This window comes from Pagrus pagrus (assembly GCF_965226575.1).
Source record: "Pagrus pagrus genome assembly, chromosome: 19".
NCBI lineage: Eukaryota > Metazoa > Chordata > Actinopteri > Spariformes > Sparidae > Pagrus > Pagrus pagrus.
In genome coordinates this window covers 10,785,272-10,807,068 of record NC_140203.1, presented here as the reverse complement: position 1 = coordinate 10,807,068, position 21,797 = coordinate 10,785,272, and the positions used below count along the sequence as shown (strand labels likewise).

The 21,797-nt window shown below is 40.3% G+C and overlaps 1 protein-coding gene across 5 annotated transcripts in view; it reads right to left on the bottom strand.

The window, feature by feature from the left end:
* brinp1 (bone morphogenetic protein/retinoic acid inducible neural-specific 1) overlaps positions 1–21,797 on the bottom strand; it is a 130,809-nt gene that overhangs the window by 6,956 nt on the left and 102,056 nt on the right. For all 5 annotated transcript variants that reach the window (XM_084383909.1, XM_084383908.1, XM_084383911.1 and 2 more), the window contains 2 exons: positions 13,636–13,872; positions 8,335–8,557 (listed from right to left, as the gene is read on the bottom strand). In XM_084383909.1, coding sequence (XP_084240035.1) covers positions 8,335–8,557; positions 13,636–13,872 — 460 coding nt within the window. The remainder of the gene's footprint in view (positions 1–8,334; positions 8,558–13,635; positions 13,873–21,797) is intronic.

The following is a 21,797-nucleotide window of genomic DNA, read 5'->3' as shown; positions in this document are numbered from 1 at the left end:
CATAAAATTGCACAATACATTATCTTTACAATCGTAATTTAACCACCAAGGTAAATGGAGTGTTTCGCTTACCCATCACAAATAAGTGCTCCATAAATCAGAGAGATTTGAGTAACACTAACACGGCTTGAAATTGCTCAAGGTAGCTAACAGGATATGAGATAGTGGATTTCAAGTGATGCACTCTTAGTAAAGCTTAGAAATACTGACACTACTTAAAGGTCCAATCTGTAAGATAGTTAATTAAGTCTCATTCCCAGCTTGTAAAAAAAAAACGCTTTTAGGTTGGTAGAACGGGCCTCAAAAATGTGCTATCCTATTGGACATTTAATAGCATAATAAGCTTTGAAAAAGTTTGAAATGTATAACAATAAATCATCCGCATACAAACACACTTTTATGTGTTTTTTCTCTGGAGGGACACTGCATGAACAAAGATAACAAGCAGCAGACGAGAAGGGCAAGGAGATACTCCGTCACTAGGAGAGCAGCTGGGTAAAGTGACTAGAACTAATGCTATTAAATGAATGCACCTAGGAGTAAAATTGAAACCTTAGCAAGGATAAAAAACATGTGGGCTGGCAGTATACATAATGTTGAAATATTAACAATTACTATGTTCACATAAAGTCTATTTGATTCAGAGTAATAAGGTAAGAGTAAAAGGCAACGTGCTTCTTTATTGTAGGGAGGGGAGTCCTTAAAAAGAAAAAAATAAGGATGAATCCTTAATGGCTTGTGAAGGATATAACTTCATTTAAAAGGACTTCTTAATCTCCTATAGATAAGTTAATCAGGATTGCAGCCTTTTTCCTTAATGTAGAATGCTTTAATTTTGCCAACTCTCACTGGCTGAATGTAGTTCTGTATTAGGCAGAAGGTTGCTTGTCTCATTGGATGAAAGTAGATTGCATTCAGTCTGGAGAGGATGTATCCTCTTTGTATTAAATCTGGTGAAGGAGAAACTAAAGACCACTGATCTAATTTCAATATTTTTTGTCCACGAGTTTCATTTCTTACCCTCTGTGCTGTTTTTTAATTAGTATTGTGTGAGATAATATGTCTCTGAATTATATACTTTCAGTGTCCTATGAGTGTTATTGCTGCTTGTAGATTTCTATGGTCAATATGGCTTTTAATGTGCTCAGCAAGTATTTCACCTGATAGAAAGCACCACACCTTGGTTGCATGTTTTGGGTGGTGTTTGGCATAATATTTGTTTACGCCATGACAGCATGAAACAGAGTCTGAAAGCTTCTGTCTCACGCCAAACACGCAAGAGTTGGCAACCCTTAAAAATGAATTTTCCTCAGAATATTTTTCTTTGGCTTAAATTTTCCTGACCTGTGCATTTTTCAAGTATTTTCTTGTACTCTTGCCATGAATCCGTGTGGTCTTTTCCAATGCTGCAACTCAGTTCATGTCGCTCATTGATTTTCCCATTTGTTTGTTCTACTGTAGACTTATATGCCTTGTCTGGAGTAGCTATTTCTCGAGCTTGTGTTCTTATGTGCACTAGTGTGCTGACGTCTTCTTTTGCCTCTCCCCAAAGGATGAAATGTGTTAATCTCCTGGCACAGGCGCTGCATTTCTGACTTTATAGCATTTTCCATTGCCTCTCTGTCATATTGCAGTTTGGCCCCGAGTGTCTTTAGAGAGATGGGTGTATCATGTTTGCTTCCTCAAGCTTGTGTTTGTTGTCTATTCCAGTATGAAGATCTCTGAAGGAGTTACCAAGTAGAGATGTGTCCGTATGTCAATATTATTATACCAAGTCACAGCAGGGCAAGCTAACCAGTCTGTAGCTGCTCTGGCCATTGCTTAATATGTTTCCATTAGCTTGTTGACCTACTGAAGCACAGCTAGTTTGTGGGTGTTGAGTCATAACTTTCAGTGAGAGAGTGTACATGCAGTTTACATGAAAGACAGAGAGGGACTGTGCACGTTGAGTTCCTCTGCATAGGCGAGCTTCGACTGTAACCGAGTTGGCTATGGTCAGGAATTAATTCTTAATTCTTTAAGAACTAGAAAGATTTAAAAGTAACAAGAATGGAAACATGAACTAGTGCACTGTACATAAAATCTAAGAGACACAGACAATATGCAGGATTTAAAGTAATTCATAATGTAATTTCTAGTCAACTGTATTTGCCTTCTAACAGTCAATCCTGACATTTGATGTTTTGCTTTTTCCAGAGTCCAAGTGTAGTTGGTAGGTTTGATAAAATCTGAGGCAATCATGATGGAAAATATTATTCACAGTGCTGATAGTTGTATTTCTGAATTTGATGAATGTCATGATTATTTGGCCACAATAATCATACCATTTAAATTGGTAGCAGCATGCTCCTACAACTTGACTGATTTTGACCAGTGACATGTTTATTGTGAAGAACAACGTTCAGCTGCTGAGGTTTGAAAGTTTACAAATATCACAAATGATTTGATCACTTAACATGGATCTGACACAATGATTCAGTATTGTGCAGGATACACAACATTTTTCAAACAGTTTTTCTTTGTTAAAAAAACAAAAATCTTGCCCCATTTGAAAAAAGAGACTGCATTCGCAGGTGCCTCATATATAAAACTATTCCCATTATTTTTTATTGGCTATTCATTATTCCATTGGACACAGGCACTATCATAATGATCCCTCCTTTGAATTTATTCGCAATAACTGACGAAATATCCACTCCTAGACAGAAATAAAATATGTTCTATCATATAACTGCCTCCCACAATAAGCTATTTGAGTGCATCAAGTGGCAAGTTTTATTTTGCCTTATTTGCTTTCATCTAAAGCAATGGCTCGGCTTAGATTTGCCACAGGAAATTAAATGAAAATATGTTGGAATGGATGCTGTTTGTTTTCGAATTCAAACATTCATACTTGGTGTTTGTAATGGGGTATCAAACAGCCCTGGTGTTCAAATGACATACATCATTGCTCCATCCTACGTCATTAGATCAGGAGAATGGAATCTGCCACTCATAAAAGAGGAGAAAACAAAACAAAAAAAACAAAAAAGTGAATCGACACGGTTGTGCCGGCTGAGTATAGTAAAGCCACTGTTATCCTGAAGTCCTGTGGTGTATTGGTAACACGTCTGTCATATCTGATATAGTATCTCACAGCCAGTGGCTGGATACTGTCAACACTCGGCTTTTCGAAAGGAGTAATGAGCAATAAATGCATAACGCGAACTGTCACATCATCTCTCCTCTCTGTGGTATCTGCAAACTGACAGTATATTACAACTGGACTTGCTAACTGTTACTATGGATCAGGAGTAGTGCAACAATATTGTGAGGGAACTAGGGCTGGGCAGTATATCAACTTTTTAGATATATCGATATATTTTCAAATGAGATATAATTTGAGACAGTAATGTTCATATCAATTTAATATTAAGTTACGCTCCACCAACCCTTGTCTTCTGCAAAGCAATGCCAGTTTGCCTCACTCCTCTTTCACACTCGCGGCACTGCTATGCCTCACTCACTCATAACTTCTCCTGAAGCATTGAAGGAGACACAGCGCTGCTACTCTATTTTAATTATTCTACAGTGCATCATAAGTCTACATGTTGCACATACTACACTGAAATATGTTTGTGTGAATGAAATTACCGCAAACAATACAAGTACAATACAACGTTGCACTGCGTGTGTCGGACAGAGCTGCTTATTTGCGTGAGGAGAGTGTTTGTGTGCAAGGTGAATCATAGCGCATGGTTATTTTACTTGGCAGTTGGTAGTCTGTTGGCGATGAGGGCGACAGATGTGTTTTATAAAAATGCAGCGCAGTGATGATACAGACGTTTCATGCACAAAACATATATAACGTGGACAAAGTCTCTCTCTCTCTCTGTCCATTCAATGTGCATGAAGAAAAACAATAAATAAGTGAATGTATTAAAAACAATGTCTGCAAGGCCACTTTTGAAAACTGCTTTTTAAACTCACAGAATGGTAATGGCCTCAAACTACAATGGACTTTATACCATTGAACCATCATACTATTCTACTACCATACCACTGTTTTGTGGCCTGTGCTGCAAAACTTTCAACCTCTGCAGCACTGCTATTAATATAATATTTCATCTAAATGTTCAAGCAGAAAAAAACAACAACCTGTCTTTGCACATTTTTTGTTCAGAGTTTGGTTTGATAAAAGTGCTTGTGACGTCTCAAATGTGGCTTTGAGTTACAACTGAACAGTCATGCCACCTAGTAGAAAATATCGAGATATGAGTTTTGGTCCATATCTCCCAGCCCAATTTTTTTTCAGGGGCTCAGTATGAGGAAAAGCAATACCCTTGATAATTATACATGACAGGATTTCATACCACATAATTTAAAAAAAATGGGCTTTTTCTAAACAACAAAAGATGTTGGAAAAAGCCGTGTCATGTCAAAATGGATAGAAATTAGGGGGAGGTAATTTATCAAAAGGAGGGTACATTCATATTTGTAAATATGCTCGACTTTGAACATGAATAATTAAAGCCAGTGCATAGCCTGGATGCAAATGATTTGGCTGGGAGTGATGCTACTTCATATCTGTCACTATTAATCATTTATACCAAAGACAAACTGCTATGTTCATTCTACTTGAAGCATGCTGTGATACTCATTACAGGAAATGCAATAGCAAATCCAATATAGTTCAGCTATAAAGTTTCCTCACAGTTATTGCAGCGAGTGTCCACAACATGAATTTACGATGCTTATAATGAATGGATGGATCTGCGGTGAGGTAAAGCTAGAAAAATGATAAGGTGGTGATACGCGGTTGTAAATGTGGCCAGCCAACAATGCATCTGATGCCTGTCTCTAATTGGCTGATTTAAATATGTTTATTGATTGATCTTATTTAATATAATACAGTGAAGGAGGAACATGATTGAAAACATAAGCTTTTTTTTGGTATAGGTTTAACTTGATAACATAAGTTTCAATCATAGTAATTGAAATTAGTAATAAGTAACTTCCCCTTCCCCTATTTTGCATCCATAATTTAATTAAACTAAAAGCGCAAGTGGCATAATATGAATGCTTCGAGGCTCCATGTAAGAATTATGAGATAAAATGAAACTAAAGAGGAGCTGCTTCATTGAGAGTGAAATCACTCAACTGTGCTGTACTGTCAGTCAATACATTATCACTGAATGCATATTATAGTACCATGCAATTGGTAACTCTGTTTTTAACAAAGCTGTAAATAAACTGTACAGTTGCTCACATTCACAATGAGGCCTCCAGTGTTTGCATAATAAACATGGCTTATTAAGCAGGTAGAAGGTCGCTCGAGTGAAGCAGATTAAACAAAAAGTGATTTCCTTGTGAGTCCAAGCTCTGCTCCTCAATGTCTGAACTAGCTTTCTTAACAAGGTTGCCTAGGCAACAAAGCATCACAAGAGCCTTTTCTTTTCTTTTTTCTTGTTTGTCTTACCTTTCATGCACATTGCAAAAGACTGTGTGAGCACAGCCATGGTATACAGCCACAGACTTCTTAGAAAGTATCAAATTCTGATGTCCCCTTTTTGCATTGCCAACCAAGTATTTACAGTCTGAATCCTGATACTACAGTTCTCTTACTAGTGTTAATGAACCCGAGGGAAGGTTCAATCATCCCCAAGTATACTCCTCCATCTCTCTTATCTTGGTAACCTTTAGTCACTGGACAAGACAGACTTTGACAAGCTAGCATCCCGTGTCAGACCCTTGCATTTCTCCTTTCTCCCCTAACAGATGCTCTGCACTATGACCCCGTTTTCAGGGAAATTCTGAACATAGCTTGACTCCGAATGTTCCGAGATGTAAAGGTTAAAAAGCAAGCAAAATAGCACAGCCCCCCGAGGAGCCGCTGTGTTTGTTCCCCACTTGTTGGTGTGACACAGAGTTGCATAATGTTGGTTGTGGCTCAGGAGGTGGAGAGAGTCGTTTGTTAGCTCCTCCCGTCCGCATGTGGAAGTGTCCTCGGGCAAGACACTCAACCACAAATTGCTCAAATGTTCAGCACCTTGCATGGTAGGTCACAGCCATCACTGTGTGTGTGAATTTGGTAATAATGGGTTAATTGTAAAGCACTTTGGATTGAAGCGCTACATAAATGCACCTCATTTACCATTTAGCATCAAAAACTATGCTGTTGATGGGCTAATTTGTGATTGCACATGGGTAGCAGAGGGAGATTCTCCCAGTAGAAGAGCCTGGATGGTGTTGCAACCACTGGAGAAGTCAATGAACATGATTCCCACAGCGCCTGTCCAAGCTGGAGTATGCACAGAGTAGCAGGTGGATGACAGGATCGTCCTCCCCATTGTGGGCCTAATGTATGAACTGGAGGGGATCTAAATGGTCTCTCACAAGGGATCTGGCCTGCTGTCATTTAGAACCCCGGTGTGCCCATTCTTGGCCACTGGGGCCAGACACATTGTTTTTCACATCATCATCAGCACCCTCCGCAGTCTCACTGACAGGTTGAGGATGTGCTGGAAGGCCTCCCTGAGGTGGCTGGCAAACGACTTGAAAACACTTGGGCCGCTGCTTTATGGGCCTTCAGCTCTGCCTCAATTCCCTCATCCTCTGATCAGCTGTTGTATGCAGCCCAGAGGAGAGGTGAGATTTGGAGTGCCCGTTGGTGATGGCTGCACTTTTATTGAATGAGGGACATCAGAAGAGACAGGCTTAATGGGACTATACTGACTATACACATGTGAAGGTCAAACTCACAAATATGCGATAAACCCATCTTTCATAATAGTAACTCTTACAGTACTGTTAAAGGGTAACTTCACCAATTTTACACATTAAAGTGTGTTTATAGGTCTTAAGGAGTACTACTGCGTATGTGAAAAAGGTTGTATAAAGCCATTTGTGGCGCCAGAGGAGTCTGCATGTAATCTGATAAATGGCCTCCAGTGATGTCACTCAGTGGTGAAGTTGCATTGTGGGTAATGTAGACTGCAGGTTTTGAAACAGAAGAAGAACATGTGGAATAAAAAAGGTGATACCTCTGGTTCTGCGCTATCGATTTTGATCATTTGTTCAGTCCAACAGTGTCATAGGTGTGTGATGCGAGAGCAGTGGACTGCCTTTTCAAAAAACTTGGTGCCTACATTATCCACAATGCACCTTAGCGTCTGAGTGACATCACTGGAGGCAATTTATACGATTCCATGCAGCTTCCTCTGCAGCCACAAAAGGATTTATACTACTTTTTTCACATATGCAGTAGTGGACCCTTTAAATATTGATAAACTAATTGTTCTTTTCATAGGACATTAATGTTATACAAATTAGGGAGTCAATAAGACAGTATTAACAGTTTATACTAATATGAAACTACAACAGTGAAGCATAGTGTAGAACCCTATATAAGCTATAGACCACTTTTGCTTCATCCGGCATGTATGCAAAGCACATACACACACAAACACAAGTGATGAAAACAAATAAGTCCTCCATCTGATGCGAAGTTGTCTCACACAAGCAAGCAAATAAACACGCTGCTCTTATTTCCAGTGCCATCAGGCACCCTTGATGCGTACTCCATGGAAGAGGAAGCGCGTACTGCGACTCTTTGATAACACTTCAGAACAAACCTCTGCCAACTCTCGCACACAAATGTGGGTGTGCTCCTTTTCTGTCACTGAAAGTTGACAACTGCTCATTTCCAGACCACTTAAATGAATATTTCACGGATTCTGTTTCCATTTATATGGTGACATCCCCTACACAGAGCAGTTTTAGGGGTGTTTCATGTGGCAGCCTGAAACTTTGCATATTTTGCAGTGTTTTCTGCTATTTGCTTGAGCGGATGGGGAAATTCCTGGCAGTTCAGGCAATGCTGACACCATGGCACATCCGCGGCGAGGCTCTTAAGCTGCAACCGCAGTAGGTGGTGACAGATGTGTGCAATGACCTATCAAGAAAACTCCCACAGCTACATTTTCTTTGCAGACTGCAATGTGAAATACAAGAGTGAGCAAGAGTGCTTTGGGCATGTGCAAGGCTCAGCACTAAGTTGACTTGATGGACAGAAACAACAGAACCATAAGTTGAGATATATAATGGATGACATCCTTACTGTGCATGCTTCGAGAAGCAACAATCAAAATAAAAAACCCTACGTCAGCCCTGATGAGAAATTGTGCTGAAAGGTGTCACTCCACTGTGGGATTTATTTCCGTGTCTGCTCTTTCAGCACTTTGAAAAGAACATCCACATATATTGACACCAGTAACAGCACTTTTGCTTGATGCTGTTGCTGAGTAAATCCACATCTAATTTCCATCATGATGCAGAGGTTGTATTTCCACCCACCTCTCTCTAGGCATCTGGTGGTTTGGGTTGTGGTGACAACGGATGCTGAGGCCAAAGAGCTTGCGGGCGGTGCGCTGAATCTTGAGCCGCTGGATCTCCAGGGAACTCTGGAGGAGCCTGTAGCGGGCCTGAAGGTCCCAGTCGCTGCCCCACAGGAGATGCACACTGCTGATGGGCAGGAAGTGAGTGGAGGGCAGCCTCTTCAGGAAGGACTTGAACTCGTCTGGATGAGAGAAAGGGATGGAGTGAGAGAGAGGGACAGAGAGAGATAGAGAAAGGAGAGAATGTGGTGGTGTGACAGAAAATGTGAAAAGGGAAGAGTTAGGGAGGAGGCTTGATCAAGTAATATTGTGAAGATGCAAAGATTATTTATTCTCCATTCGAGAATAATCATTTCATTTATAGTTAAAGACATCAGAAATAGAACATCTGAAGAAAAGAAGGGCTGTTTTTATTTATTTCTCAAACTTTAAAGCAAGTTAGTTACACTAATGTTTCCATAGCAAGTCTACAAATTGCACTGGCATTTGTTTACTGTTGTCGCAACCTTATCTGTGAGCCTACCGGTGTGTTTTCAAACAAATGCTAAGAGTGTAAACAATATGGTTAGGTGGGTTTGCTTTACAGAAACACTCGACTTATTTGTTTGTTCAACACTAATCTAGCAAAGCATCCTGGGTAGAATTACAAACAAGCAACAGCAAGCAGCAGACCGTGTGAGTGACATAACTCCTGGATCTTTTAGTCCATCTGTAAGTGGTTCATCTAAAATGACTGAATGTTACCTGTGATAAAGAGCAATGCAACATTGCAAATTCATTAGATTTAGTATTGCAACAAATAATATTGTATTTTAGGTATTCAAACTGCTAAGGACGACTTTCTTGCAACTAGCTGTCTCTCAAACAAAAAACAATGAAGAGACAGTGTATCATTTTGTATTTTGATGATGTCGGGAAGTAGTGTGGGATCATGGGAGATGTTACCTTCACTGTCAAATACCACAATTGTCAATACAAATCTCACTTGACTCAGGCAGAATTAATCATGGATGAGCTAAGTGACGTTTAGTCATGCTCATGGACTTTTCTTCCTCACTGTGACAACCGAATGAAAAAGACAAGTTACCTTGACTAAAATGAGGTATTTATCTGAGTTTAAACATCGTTGGAAACATTTGGGATGGTGTAACTAAACAACTCACCAAAATACATTGATGAAAAGTGGTGAATTCATTCAACATTTAAATATGTGTCTGTGATACACTGCGTGAAAGGATCATTTAATCAGACTTGATATGAGACGACTGTCATTTCTATATTTTCAAATGCGACAGTGATCAGTGAACCCAGAATTCTGAATCACCTTCCTCACTTTAATATGTAGTCGGTTTATTTTCTTGGATTGCTTCTGTTGTGGGCATTTGCAGAGAACTGAGACCTTCAGTGCAGCAACTACCCTCTTACTCTGTGCTCCCACACACTTAACTGAAGAGCACTGCCCAAACAAATTAGTTCCCACCAGTGGTGATGATTGTCCTTACGTTCCTCTTGCTGCCTCTGATAATTCTTGCTTGTCTGCTCAGACAGCCTGTGAGCCCAGCTCTCTGACCTTTGTTTTCAACACAAGCTCGTATTTTCCAGCAACAATGGGCATGAAGAAGTTACTGAGATTCCAGCAGGAAATACACTAGGACAAGGAATCTTTTATCTGGTATGCTAATTCTGAAAATATTGAGTCAAATGACTCGAGAGTAGCTCATTATTATCTCCGAAGATAAATTTAAGCACATCATTATAAATGATAAAGTGAACAATTGTCTCCTTAGCAATGGCAGTCTAAAACATAATCTACATAGTCTAATCTAACCCTAACCCCCCCCCCCCCCTCCAATGCTTAGTAATACATGTTCTGGAGGGAATGAGAATATAAATGTTCTTGGAGAAAACTCCTTGATGAAGACGTCCCTGTATTCAAAACATGCAAGGACCAATGAAGTAAGCCAGCACCCTCCTCCAGACCTCTCCATGACAGTTAAACAGCATTAACCACAGAGTTTAGAGCAGTTCTTCAGCAACAGCCGAGAAATGTCAGAATTTCCTCCCCTCTCCTCCCAGGCATGTCATGGCTCCCTTCTCCCCCTTTCTTCAAAGAGGCCTGATTCTTTCTCCTCCCCTGTTTTGAACTTGCCATATTCCTCCACCCAGTTTTCAGAAATGTCAGTTACCGCCCTTGCTTTTTTCCTAGAAGAGCTTGGTGTCTCTGGCACTCAATTTTCAGAAGTGTCTGAATCCCTCACCAGAAAGACATCCAGTATCAAGCCATTCCCTCATGCCAGTCCAACAGCTGCCAAGCCCTTTCACACAAGCTTCAAAACCATCAAGGATCCCCTCCTTGATACAGCTTCCAAAGAGTCCGTCGGATGACTCTTATCTCAAGTCACCCAGCACCTTATCTAGAGATTACAGCTCTCACAATGTAACCCTGCTTACCTCTTGTGCCATTCCTTATCAATTTGTTGGGTCCAAGACATATAATGACAATAATTTCCCATTTCCCAATCTTAAGTTGCCAGTCATGTCATACGTGCCATATCAACATTTCTACAATGCATGTCATATCACATTCACACTCCATAGACTACAGTATGTGAACTGAATTCATGTAGGGAGGTGGAGGGGATGGTGGAAATGTTACAGCTGGGTAAGACGGCTACCCATATGCCATTTGTAGGCGCAAAACCACTAGATATTTTTAACAAGACATTTGGACATTTTTTTAGTTGTGTTTTTTGCATCAGAATCAGAGATTTCTGAGATTTCCAGTTGTGTTTGTGGTGACAAAACCTGGTATTATAAACCAAAACATGACGTTTCCTAACCCTAATCAAGTGTTCCACGTGCCTAAAACTAACACAGCCGTGTCACAACCAAAAATTGAACTTAAAGACATAAAGAAACTTAAAGCTCCTGTTGGTAGGATAGTTGATTTTTGAGTCTCACTCCCAACTCAATACAGATGCTATCGGACGGTGGCCAACTCAACCTACAATGAAGTGTCACCATTTAACAAGCTGGAAACGAGAATCATAAATCAACTATCTTACCGACAGGAGCTTTACCATAGTTTCACCATATTGTGGTTTGCAGAAACGTATGCCGACATCATGGATCAGGATCAACATGGTGATGATTGTCCTGGATTAACATGATGATCCAGGATCAACATGATGGTCCTGGATCAACATAGTGATGGTGGTTCAGGATCAACATGGTGATGACGGTCCTGGATCAACAAGGTGATGATGGTCCAGGATCAACACGGTGATGATTGTCCAGGATCAACACGGTGATGATGGTCCAGGATCAACATAGTGATGATGGTCCTGGATCAACATGGCGATGATGGCGATTTGGTCCTCTTCAGTCAATATTGAGATTTATGTTGTAGTTGTACAAAGCCGAAATGCTGCATTTCAAATCAACTGCAGCCAGCAGATTTAGGATCAGATGTTTTCCAGACTTTCAGACAATCTATCCAGCACATCAGCTCTAGTAGCACCAATTGTAAAAAAAAAAAAAATCTATCTGACATGGCAAATGTTTTTTATGGATGGATGCAAAATGCAGACAAAGTGCAGCCATGTAAGCAGTGGAAAATGCATTATCTGTGGGAGTGGTAGATGGCGATATCAGTCGGGACAAATCAAATCAACTCTTCTCCTCCCTTCTAAAAAGGAACTGACAAGACCAAAAAAGTTGTTTCCCAAGAGGAAACAGGAATCTTTGTAGGAAAGGTGCTGTGCATAATTGCGGATAATAGCAGAAGACAAGTGTCTTGAAAGGATACATCTCAGTTGCCAGTTCATTTTACTTAATTTATACTAAGTAGGTGGAAGTGAGAACAAAAATTGTCACTCTGCAGACACACACAACATGACAAACTGAAAATGTCAGTCTGGTTCTTCTACAGCACTACATTTAAATTAGATTTTCATATGTCCATGTTCGGAGATAAATCTCTTGTGATTATAATGAATTTACTAGCTTGAGAATTTAACCACTCTGTCTCATAGGATGTCGAACAACATGGCTGTCACTTATTTAAAGCAATAGCCTGTATCTAATCCCATATTTTTTGGGGAAAAAAAAAGGTTATTATAAAGTTATTGTATAAGATTATATTTTAGTGTTTTTGAAGTATAGAAATCAAGTAAAAAAGGTGTAATGCCTTTGTTTAAAACCAAAGACAATTTGATTAAGTTTGGACAAATGTTCCTTAAACGATTCCTTAATTTATTTTCTTGAGCATGTGAATTGCATTTTGTTTTCTGGGTCATTTATATAAATCCTTTTATTTGGACTCTTCACACGAACTTCTTTTTCAAGCACCTCTTCACAGACGCAGTGCACTCAGTGACCTCCATGACTCACATTAACTTTCTTCTTTGGTGCATAAATATATTTATCTGTTGCTGGCAGGTTTTATTGGGACACTTTTATATCATATCAATAATAGATAAACACGGTGCCTTGCCATGTAACAACTGGGCACAAACTGTGCTCCCCCACCCCCCCGACTGTGTCCAGTATTCTACTGTCACCCTTTGTGTCTGCATTTGGATTCAATGGAGTAGGGGGATTTGTATGGGAGAGAATATTGCTTGCTGTGACATTTGAGCATTTGAACATTTTTCACTGTCATTCATTTCTTCTGTACCATAAATACTCACACCTAAGTAACAAAATAGTCTTTTTTCCAATGCACATCAGTGATGTCCCATGTGAGTCTTTTCTGATCTACTGCCCCCACAAACACTTTGACACAAGTTAAGGAAAGATCAATGTAATGGTCAGCAGAAATCAATGTTTACCACTGGTTGGAGACAGGAAATTAACCCCAATCTTTGCTGTAAATAGGTTGCACTGTCTGCCCATTCACACACCTTGACCTTTTCACCTTGACTCTTTAGTGAACAAAGATGAAAACCCTTCTATTATTCATGTAGATTTGGCAGTGGGGCAAGGAAGGACTAAGTTGCCAAATTATGACATGTGTTTTTAAAGCATCTTCAACCAACAAAAACATTGTGAGATTATGAGATTACCTTAACTGAAAAGCAAATTGATAAAATGGATTTCAGAATAAAAAATGCTAAATATGTCAGGACTTCTCCCCTGGCAAAACAGTAAAAAAAACAAACATATATAGCTTAATCTCTAATGCGATATTGCACAACAGATTGTATATTATTTTCATAAGTGCAATACTAAATAAAAGTTGGAGGCATTTCCAGCTTACCAGAGTTCTCAAAGTCTTTGTAAGAGGAAGCCCAGGACTCAGACATCCCCAGCAGGGTGTTCTCCATAATCTGGATGTCGGTGATGGGACAGTTGCATTGGGGATACTCGTCGGCGCACTGACAGATGCATTGGTTTTCATGGCACACATACTCGCCCTCTCCGTTGCACATAATGTAGCTCAGAGCTGACTGGACAAATTTCTCCTGCAGGTATTCTGGGAAAATGACCTGCAGACCTGAAACAGAGATAAATGGGAGGTTTTAGTGAGCAGAATGAAAACAGTACAATTCAAGAAGAAGAAAACAAATTTCAATCCTTTTATTGTGTTGAAAATCAGTGAAGGAATTAGTGACAAAAGACAAACTTTCGAGCTGGTTGTATCACGAAAGTGCACCGAACAATAAAAGACTCTTTTTCTTTTATTGTTGTTGTCCCGTTATTTTTTTTTTAACAAAAGCTCCAAACAAGATCTGACAAAATGAATCTGAGAAATACGCCGAAAGCCAAAAAAAAACCCAGTATGAGGTTAATAGCTTTCTCAGCATTGTGTGTACATATTAAATGTATACTTGTATATTATGTATACATACTGATGTGTTTAAAGTAAGAATTGAATTACATACGCATTTTATGAGAAAAAGTCGAACCAGAATGGGAAACTGGGCTGTGAAATGGCTGACTACCCTCCAAGATTGCTTTGTGTTATGAGCACTCATTTATTTTTCTTAGGGATGTGCTTCAAATCTTGACTATGAGTTTAAATCTTGACTGGAGCTGTCTGTGCTGCTGCCAGTCACTCATGATGTGAGAGCGTATAACAGTGATTAGTACCAGCTCTCGTACCGCAAAGAATTCCCTTTGTTCGCACATGTGCTTTTCTGGGAGCTATTCATGTTATCATTTGCTTGTGGTCTGCATTCCCAACTTTGCAATCTTCAGCTTATTCAACACTAATGGTGATGGCCAAATTTGTAATCTAGAGGCCAATTTGTGGCTGAGGCTGAAAGTACCTCTTCACTCTCACCACAGACATGGTATTTATAATTTTTTGAAAGCGAGCCAATCCATATCTCACCCCGGGGATCTCCTAGAATTGAAGCTTGGACAGAAAACAGTAAAGCCTTTTCTCTTCTGTCCAGGCCCCGGTAAAATAAATCCCTAGCTCTACGAGCCACTGGATTGGAAAAGAACTAAATAGATTTTTTCTTTCCTTCTCGTATGAAACAGCGTCTTGGCGAGGCAATATTTTCTTAATAGGTTTTACTTGAGCACAAACAGTGCCTCAGCAGAAAATATGCAACCAGGAACCAGAACGTAACATGTTATTGAATGATGAATGATTGCATTATTTTTTTCCGCTCACATATTGTTTTCACCTCTGGGTGAAAATAGGAGCCTGTTTATGCAAAAAGCGACATAATGTAGCCGGGATGAAAGGGAAAGTAAGCATATAATTTCATACTGAACACATGAGTCATTTTCAGGGGGCTGTCACTGAGTCAAATGGTATTCCATATTATGCATATGCATGTGGCAATTAACACTTCTTATTTTCACCCGCAACATACACTGAACTGAAAACTGTGGGTAATTAAGACGCAAATGAATGTCTCGATATGCAGCAAGATTTGGCTCTGAAACAGGACAACCTCGACATCCATCGTCATGGTGACAGGCTTTGAACAAAAGTGATTTGTTCTATGTATTCACGCCGCAATGTTTGTTAGTCATATCTAAGAGTAGCTGATGCTAACAGTTGAGGTCATATTTCTGTATAATCATGATTTGAGATCAAATACGCAGCTACCACCAAGCAACTTTTTTTTTACTGCTGCATTTATTCAGCACAATAATACTTTCGACTTTGCTCATGACAACCTTTACTTGCTTAGTGTATCTCTGGTTCCCCTTCAGCTCCACACACTCATCAGAACCCCTGCCCATCGGTGACGTAGGGAACGGAAGGAGGGAGGGCTGGAGGGAGTAAAGGGGATGGATGGATCATGTCTGACCACAAAAGAGTTGGGTTGCATGGGGCTTTTTCTCCATCAGGCCTGTCTGCGGCCCCTGGATCCAATATTCATTTAGCTTGATGTATTCCTGGGCTTGAAACTTTAATGTGATTTGTGGGAGAATCCAGATGGCAAGTTCACGGATCAACGCTGCTCACTGACAGTGCCGGTGCCAGCGGCCGGGTGCACAATAACACCGAGTGCCTCAGCCCTCCCTCTTTCGCTCTTCTGTCTAAGCATACCTCATATCCCGCAACCCTACCATCCACACACACACACACACACAGACATTACTTTTTTTTCTGATATCTATGTGTTGGTACCGGGAGATTGCACAAGGAACCATTCGGGATGCTGACATTCAGCTCAGCACTATCAGTCTTGCGATCTCTTGTTTTCCACTCTCCTCTCACTGTCCCTTCTCTTTCCATTGCCTCTCTCCCCGTCTCTACCCCTCACTCCGTCTCTGTACACATCTCTGCTGTCTTACTTCATTACGCTCACTCCTACTCCCGCAACACTCATGCACATGCCCCTTGACTCGTCCCCCACCATCCTTTGGCTCTCATTCACTCCATCAATCACTCTCCTCATTCCTGTTTCTTCACCTCTCCTGCTCCCCTCTACATTCTCCCGACGAGCACGTACCGTACTCAAGTATTGGAAATTTGATGTCTTGTCCTCCCACTCCAGTGTAGAAATGATGTCATGCAATAAAAGTAAATCCATCAACATTTGTTAGTGCGGGGGGGAATGTGTAAGAGAATTGGAGCCCTCGGGCCGAAAATGAAATGAGAAACTAATCAGAGTAAAAACATTTATCTTTGTGACTTTTGCAGCTTTGCCGCGTTAGCGCGGTAACATGTGAAAACATTGAGAATGATTGGGCCATAAAGCTGGAGTTTATATGGCTCTGAGGTCGGTGTTTGTTGAGGAAAACACTAGATATTGAAGTCGGGAGTTACACTTACCATCATTAAAGAGCTGCCGATAAAATGAATAGATGCATATTGGAATTCCCGTGCAGCCATTTGATAACCTCCAACTTCATGCTCTGTCAGTGCACATAATTCCCTGCAACCCCTATGCCTGGCTTGCTCTAAATAAATAGCACCTCAAAATGGCATTTAATCTCATTGCATACATCAGAGGCTGATATATTTCCTCCACGTACGTCGGAGGATATAGGCCCGCAAACATTCCATGAATGCTAAAAACGGAGACTCTGCAACTGTGACTTTGCCTTTTTTTCATTACGTCTCTTTCCAGAGTGCTCTATTTTTACATGGTGATAGATGGGGAGTGTAGGCCGCAACTGAGGCTTGTAACTGCCTTGGCAAGCAGTTGCCTGCTTATTGCAATGCCACGCTTCGCCTCATAAGTTACAGTTTCATTAAAGATTAATTGACCATTGTGTGGCCGCAATTTCGCAAAATAATCATTACTTAATCCACTGGTGCAATAAAGTGCATTACTTCAATGGGGGCATTAAATTACCATTGGAGGTTATCGTTGCAGCCATGATACGAAACCAAAGACCTCTGAACTGGAAGATTGCCTGTTTCTCTTCAGTCCAGGCTGCCCAGTCCGCCTTGCTGATCCTCAGATACTCAGAGCCGAGGGGGCATATAGCTTTAAGATTTGCTGCGTTGGCTCATTTCACACAAGAGCTCCTCTTCCACAACTAAGAGGTAAAGGTGCAGCTAAAGTAGCTATTTATCCACTTTTCATTTCTTTACATAAAGCGCTTTAGGTCTTTGACAGTGTGTGTGTGCAGGGCCTGACAGAGGATAACATGTTCCACAGGAGCTACTCTCAGCTCTCAGAATATGTTAGCATTTTTTAAAGTTCTGAATGAGGCGTACTTAGCATTCAAATGGATAATGTGTTGCTGTGTCTGCGCTGAGTAGATTATCGTAGATTATCATAAGTGTTCTCAGCACACTCGCAGGCAGCAGCCTGTGTTTTCAAACAGGACCGTCGACTCCAAATTTGGTTGTACAATCTTGTTTAAATATTTGCGTGTGGGGATAATTGTTTGGGACAATTTGATCAGCATTTCCATCTCAAACATACTTTCATTTCCAACATCGAGCACAAAGAATGCCAAGTTACGTCTTTTTTTTTTTTTTTATAGTACATTGATACTTGGGCACGCATTTATTTGAAACAGCAGAACAACAGAGATGCGGCAAATCCCATTTCCTAGAACATATTAACATACAAGTGCCTGCATACGCATATGTGATACACTCCGCTCTATCTGTGTGGAACAGAAAGACCTGCGGAACCAAATGCGCTTTACACAATATCTATAGTGTTTGCTTTGAAGAAACCCACTTATTCATATTGTTAACACAAGAAGCAAAGGAGGATGCAGGTGCGGTAATCACTGTAAAAGCATAAATTACATATAAAAATGGTCTTGGCATTCAGAGCTCGCTGCTCCTGCCGCCTGGAAAAGGGAGGGGATTGCTGAAATTGCATGTTGAAGCAATTGCTGGATTGAGGAGGGCCAGCAGTCTGGAGAGGTAGATGAGCTCTCCATGGTGCTGAGTTATTGCCAGTTGTGCTGCACACTGGACACAGACACACACGTTGAGTCAGAGCAAAAGTAAGTTAGTGATTACTTTTCTTCTCCTTTCGCTGTGTGCAAGATCACAGTGGGGCAAAGGCAATTTTGTATTTTGTATTTTTTTCTTTTTAGGAATGATGCCCTCAGAGTGTGAGTGTATGCCAGTTGATTGAGGTATATATTATTTGAATTAGCAGACTGCTCTCAAACAAACTGATTATTAGCTCAAAATATGCGATGCGGTTGCTGTTGGCTGCTTGTGCACGTCCATAGCGCTGTTCAAGCTGTTCCGTCGTGCGCTGCCATGTGTCCCCGCACAGCAGTGGCAGTAGGGCCTCGGCTGGTGAGATGCTGTGCTCGCGTCACACATTCGCGTGCGCGCACGCACACATAAACCTGTGGACTCATGCACGAGCACGCGTACACGCCCTTTGCACGCTCTTGCAGAAATCACATGTTTTACAAGAACCCTGGAGAGGGGGAGGAGAGACGTATGACAAGCTCTGACATTTCTATTTCAGCTACAAAAGATACAACTGCCCTCAAAGTGTCAAGATGTGCTGTGTGCATGTCTGAGATCAAAAGCCGAGATTTATCACAGAAATTACATCTAGCATCCTTAAATGCAGAAATAATGCAAATCTGTTTGTTCATTTTGAGCAGAGTGTGAAGCAAATATGTGCCTTCCAATACAATCTGCTGATTCAGAAACAAACTGTTGAAAGTGAGAGGTAAAGTACACAAGCTTTTGTGGGTTGCTTATTTATCATTTGAATATTCAACCATTCAAGAGGTATGATTTTACTCAACAAATATATATAAGACAGTGTGTTAGTTGTAACATAAACACATCAGGATTTTAACAGCTTTTCAAAATCAAGTATGTATTACATTTTGTGAGTCTACTGTGAACCATTTATTCAGTTCTAAATATATTACATGTTTAATAATGAACACATAATACAATAATATTATGTTTTTAATTACAATCTAACACGTTTTTGCATACCTATCACCCCTATTATGCATGCACACATTATAACAATTTAACGTGTTGTGACAGCACCACAAGTGTTAGAGAAAAGATATATATAGCATGGATGGTTTAATACTGGAATTGCTTGCAAGTTCGAACGACTGGTGTGATCTATCCTTGTCACATCTGGTTTTACTTGTCTGCCATGTAAAGTTTCCTAATAGCTCACAACGGTCAAGGCGATCTGTACAGAATCACAGGTGTAGGGGGGCATGGTCGAGAGAACAAAAGAAGGAACATTTTTGGGGGGGAGAGAGGTTTTCGGAGCCTTTTCAAGACTCTTGGTGTTTACAATAAAGAAAAGTAAAGACATTTAGCTCTTTATAGTAGTAGTTTTAATGGTAAGGGAGCTACGTGGATGTTAAAGGATTTCAGCGAGAGGAGAGGACGACAACCACTGAGCAGGGGAGCTGAAGATCAATTCAAGGCTGGGCAATCGATTCCCACTTCTATGTTGCTCGAGTTTGATCCTCTTTGGGTTTTTTCTTTTTGCAATGCAGTGTAGTTCATGGTTTATATATTTGAATTTTAAAGGGGAGGACATTTATTCCATTTTTGCCTTTTGGACATTTCAATTGGACTAACTCCCTTTTTGGCGTTTGGACAATTCGATGAGACAAATTACATTATTGGCTTTTGCACATTTCAAAGGGGCTAATTCCATTTTTGGCTGATGGACATTTCAGTTGAACTAATTCTACTTTTGTCTTTTTGACATTTCAATGGGACATGTTTCGTTTTGGCTTTTGGACATTTAAGTTGGACAAGCCGTCTGTACAAGGAGTTTCTTATTGAGTTGGACTGACCTTGTGGACAATTGTTGGTGAACTTATTGTCGGGACGGGGTTTTCTTAATAAATTGTTGCGTTTTCTTACATTTAAGTTTTCATATAATGGGTTCTGTTTTTACAATATGTAGGGTTTGATAGCACCCAACACCAAATTTCCTCTTTTATCCGGATCTCAAAACATTTATCACAGCGTCCCCTAAATTCTAACTGTATCAAGGCTGAAATCTTAAGCTGGTTCTTATAGTGTTACACACTGTGTTTGTAAAACAGTTCAATGCAGCAAAGGCCCTTCTAAATACAGAAGAAGAATAAAGTCAAGCCGCCCCAAATCAATAGATGAAACTCAGTCTGTCAGAGAGAGAAAAAAGACCATGGCACTTGCTGAAATGGCAGCCTGTAGCTGGCAAGGGCGAGTGAGGGGAAAAAAGGAGATTTATGGTCATGCTGGCCCAAATGGAAACTCACCCTTGATTGACCACTTCCAATTGAAAGCTGACCTCCAGGTCAACATGGAAAGATTTCATCAGGTTCTGGGGTTTCAGCATGTTACCGAGAAGTGAAAAAATGTGTGCAGCCATCCATCTTGATGGAAATGATCCTGCGTTATCAGTTCTCTGGGCAAAAGGACACATGTGCTCATAAAGAGAATAGTTGCCTCGGTTGAATGCATAGGCCTGTCTGAGAGGTGGTTCCTTAAGACCACTTCTGTGAAAATCCATGAGATATACAGTCGCCCTAGTAACCCCATGAATTCTCAGTCAAAATAACATGGAACATGCTTTTTATCTGTGCAATTCTATCATCAAATACATACTTTTTGGTTTTGGTTTGTGTCCTAATTTCAGAGAGGAAAAGAAGATGGACATTTAAAGACCCTGCTATGTTTCATCTGTGTGTAAACTGAAGGATGCAGGGCAAGTAAGAGCACAAGTGAGTTGTAAAGAAAGCTGATGAAAACGCCTCTGTCTGTTTATTGTTGTGCTGGCCCAACATTTGCTCTCCGTGTTTTGCACCAAAGATTTCCCTTCAGTAAATTATTCACTGGTAACAGAGGACATTGTGTTTACTGATATACTTTACTGTCTAAATCAATTTTTCAACAAGTCTGTCATCAAAAACATCTTAATTGATTTGTATGTTTGTTTGTCTTCCCCACAGTGTTTGCAGCGTTTTCACTCGGAAAAGAGGGACAGGCATCGAGCGACAGAGCAATGAGTATCTAATTCATCACTCACTGCACGACTTGCCTACAGGGCTGGTTTAATTTATTTTCACTTCACCACTTTGAAAACTGTTGGCTCAGGCTATTCTAACATATTCATAAATCTTCCAAGATAGGCTCATGGCTCTTCCAAGATAGGCTGTTGAGGAAACCGGTGAAAAGGGAGAAGAGAAAGGGAGAGAAAGCATGCAGCCGGGATTGAGAAAAGCAAATTAGTTTGCTTTTGTTTTGGTGCTAATTTATGACGGCCATATTGGAGGTGATTGCGTCCTTGCAAGGTAATGGCTTGTCGAGGTTCCAGGGCCTTGTATCTTTCTTTGGCCTAGTTAATATATGTACCCAATTTGCTATTTTAAACCCCCAGTACGGTGCGTGTTCTCTATTTGTGTTGGATATCAAATTACACAAATATTCCAATCTTCTTCCTAATATGCTAAAAGTCCCTGCTGTGTTGCCTTTTTTAAAAAGAAAATACCACCAATTCAAATAAGGTAATCAATGATAAATACTAACAGATGGCAGGA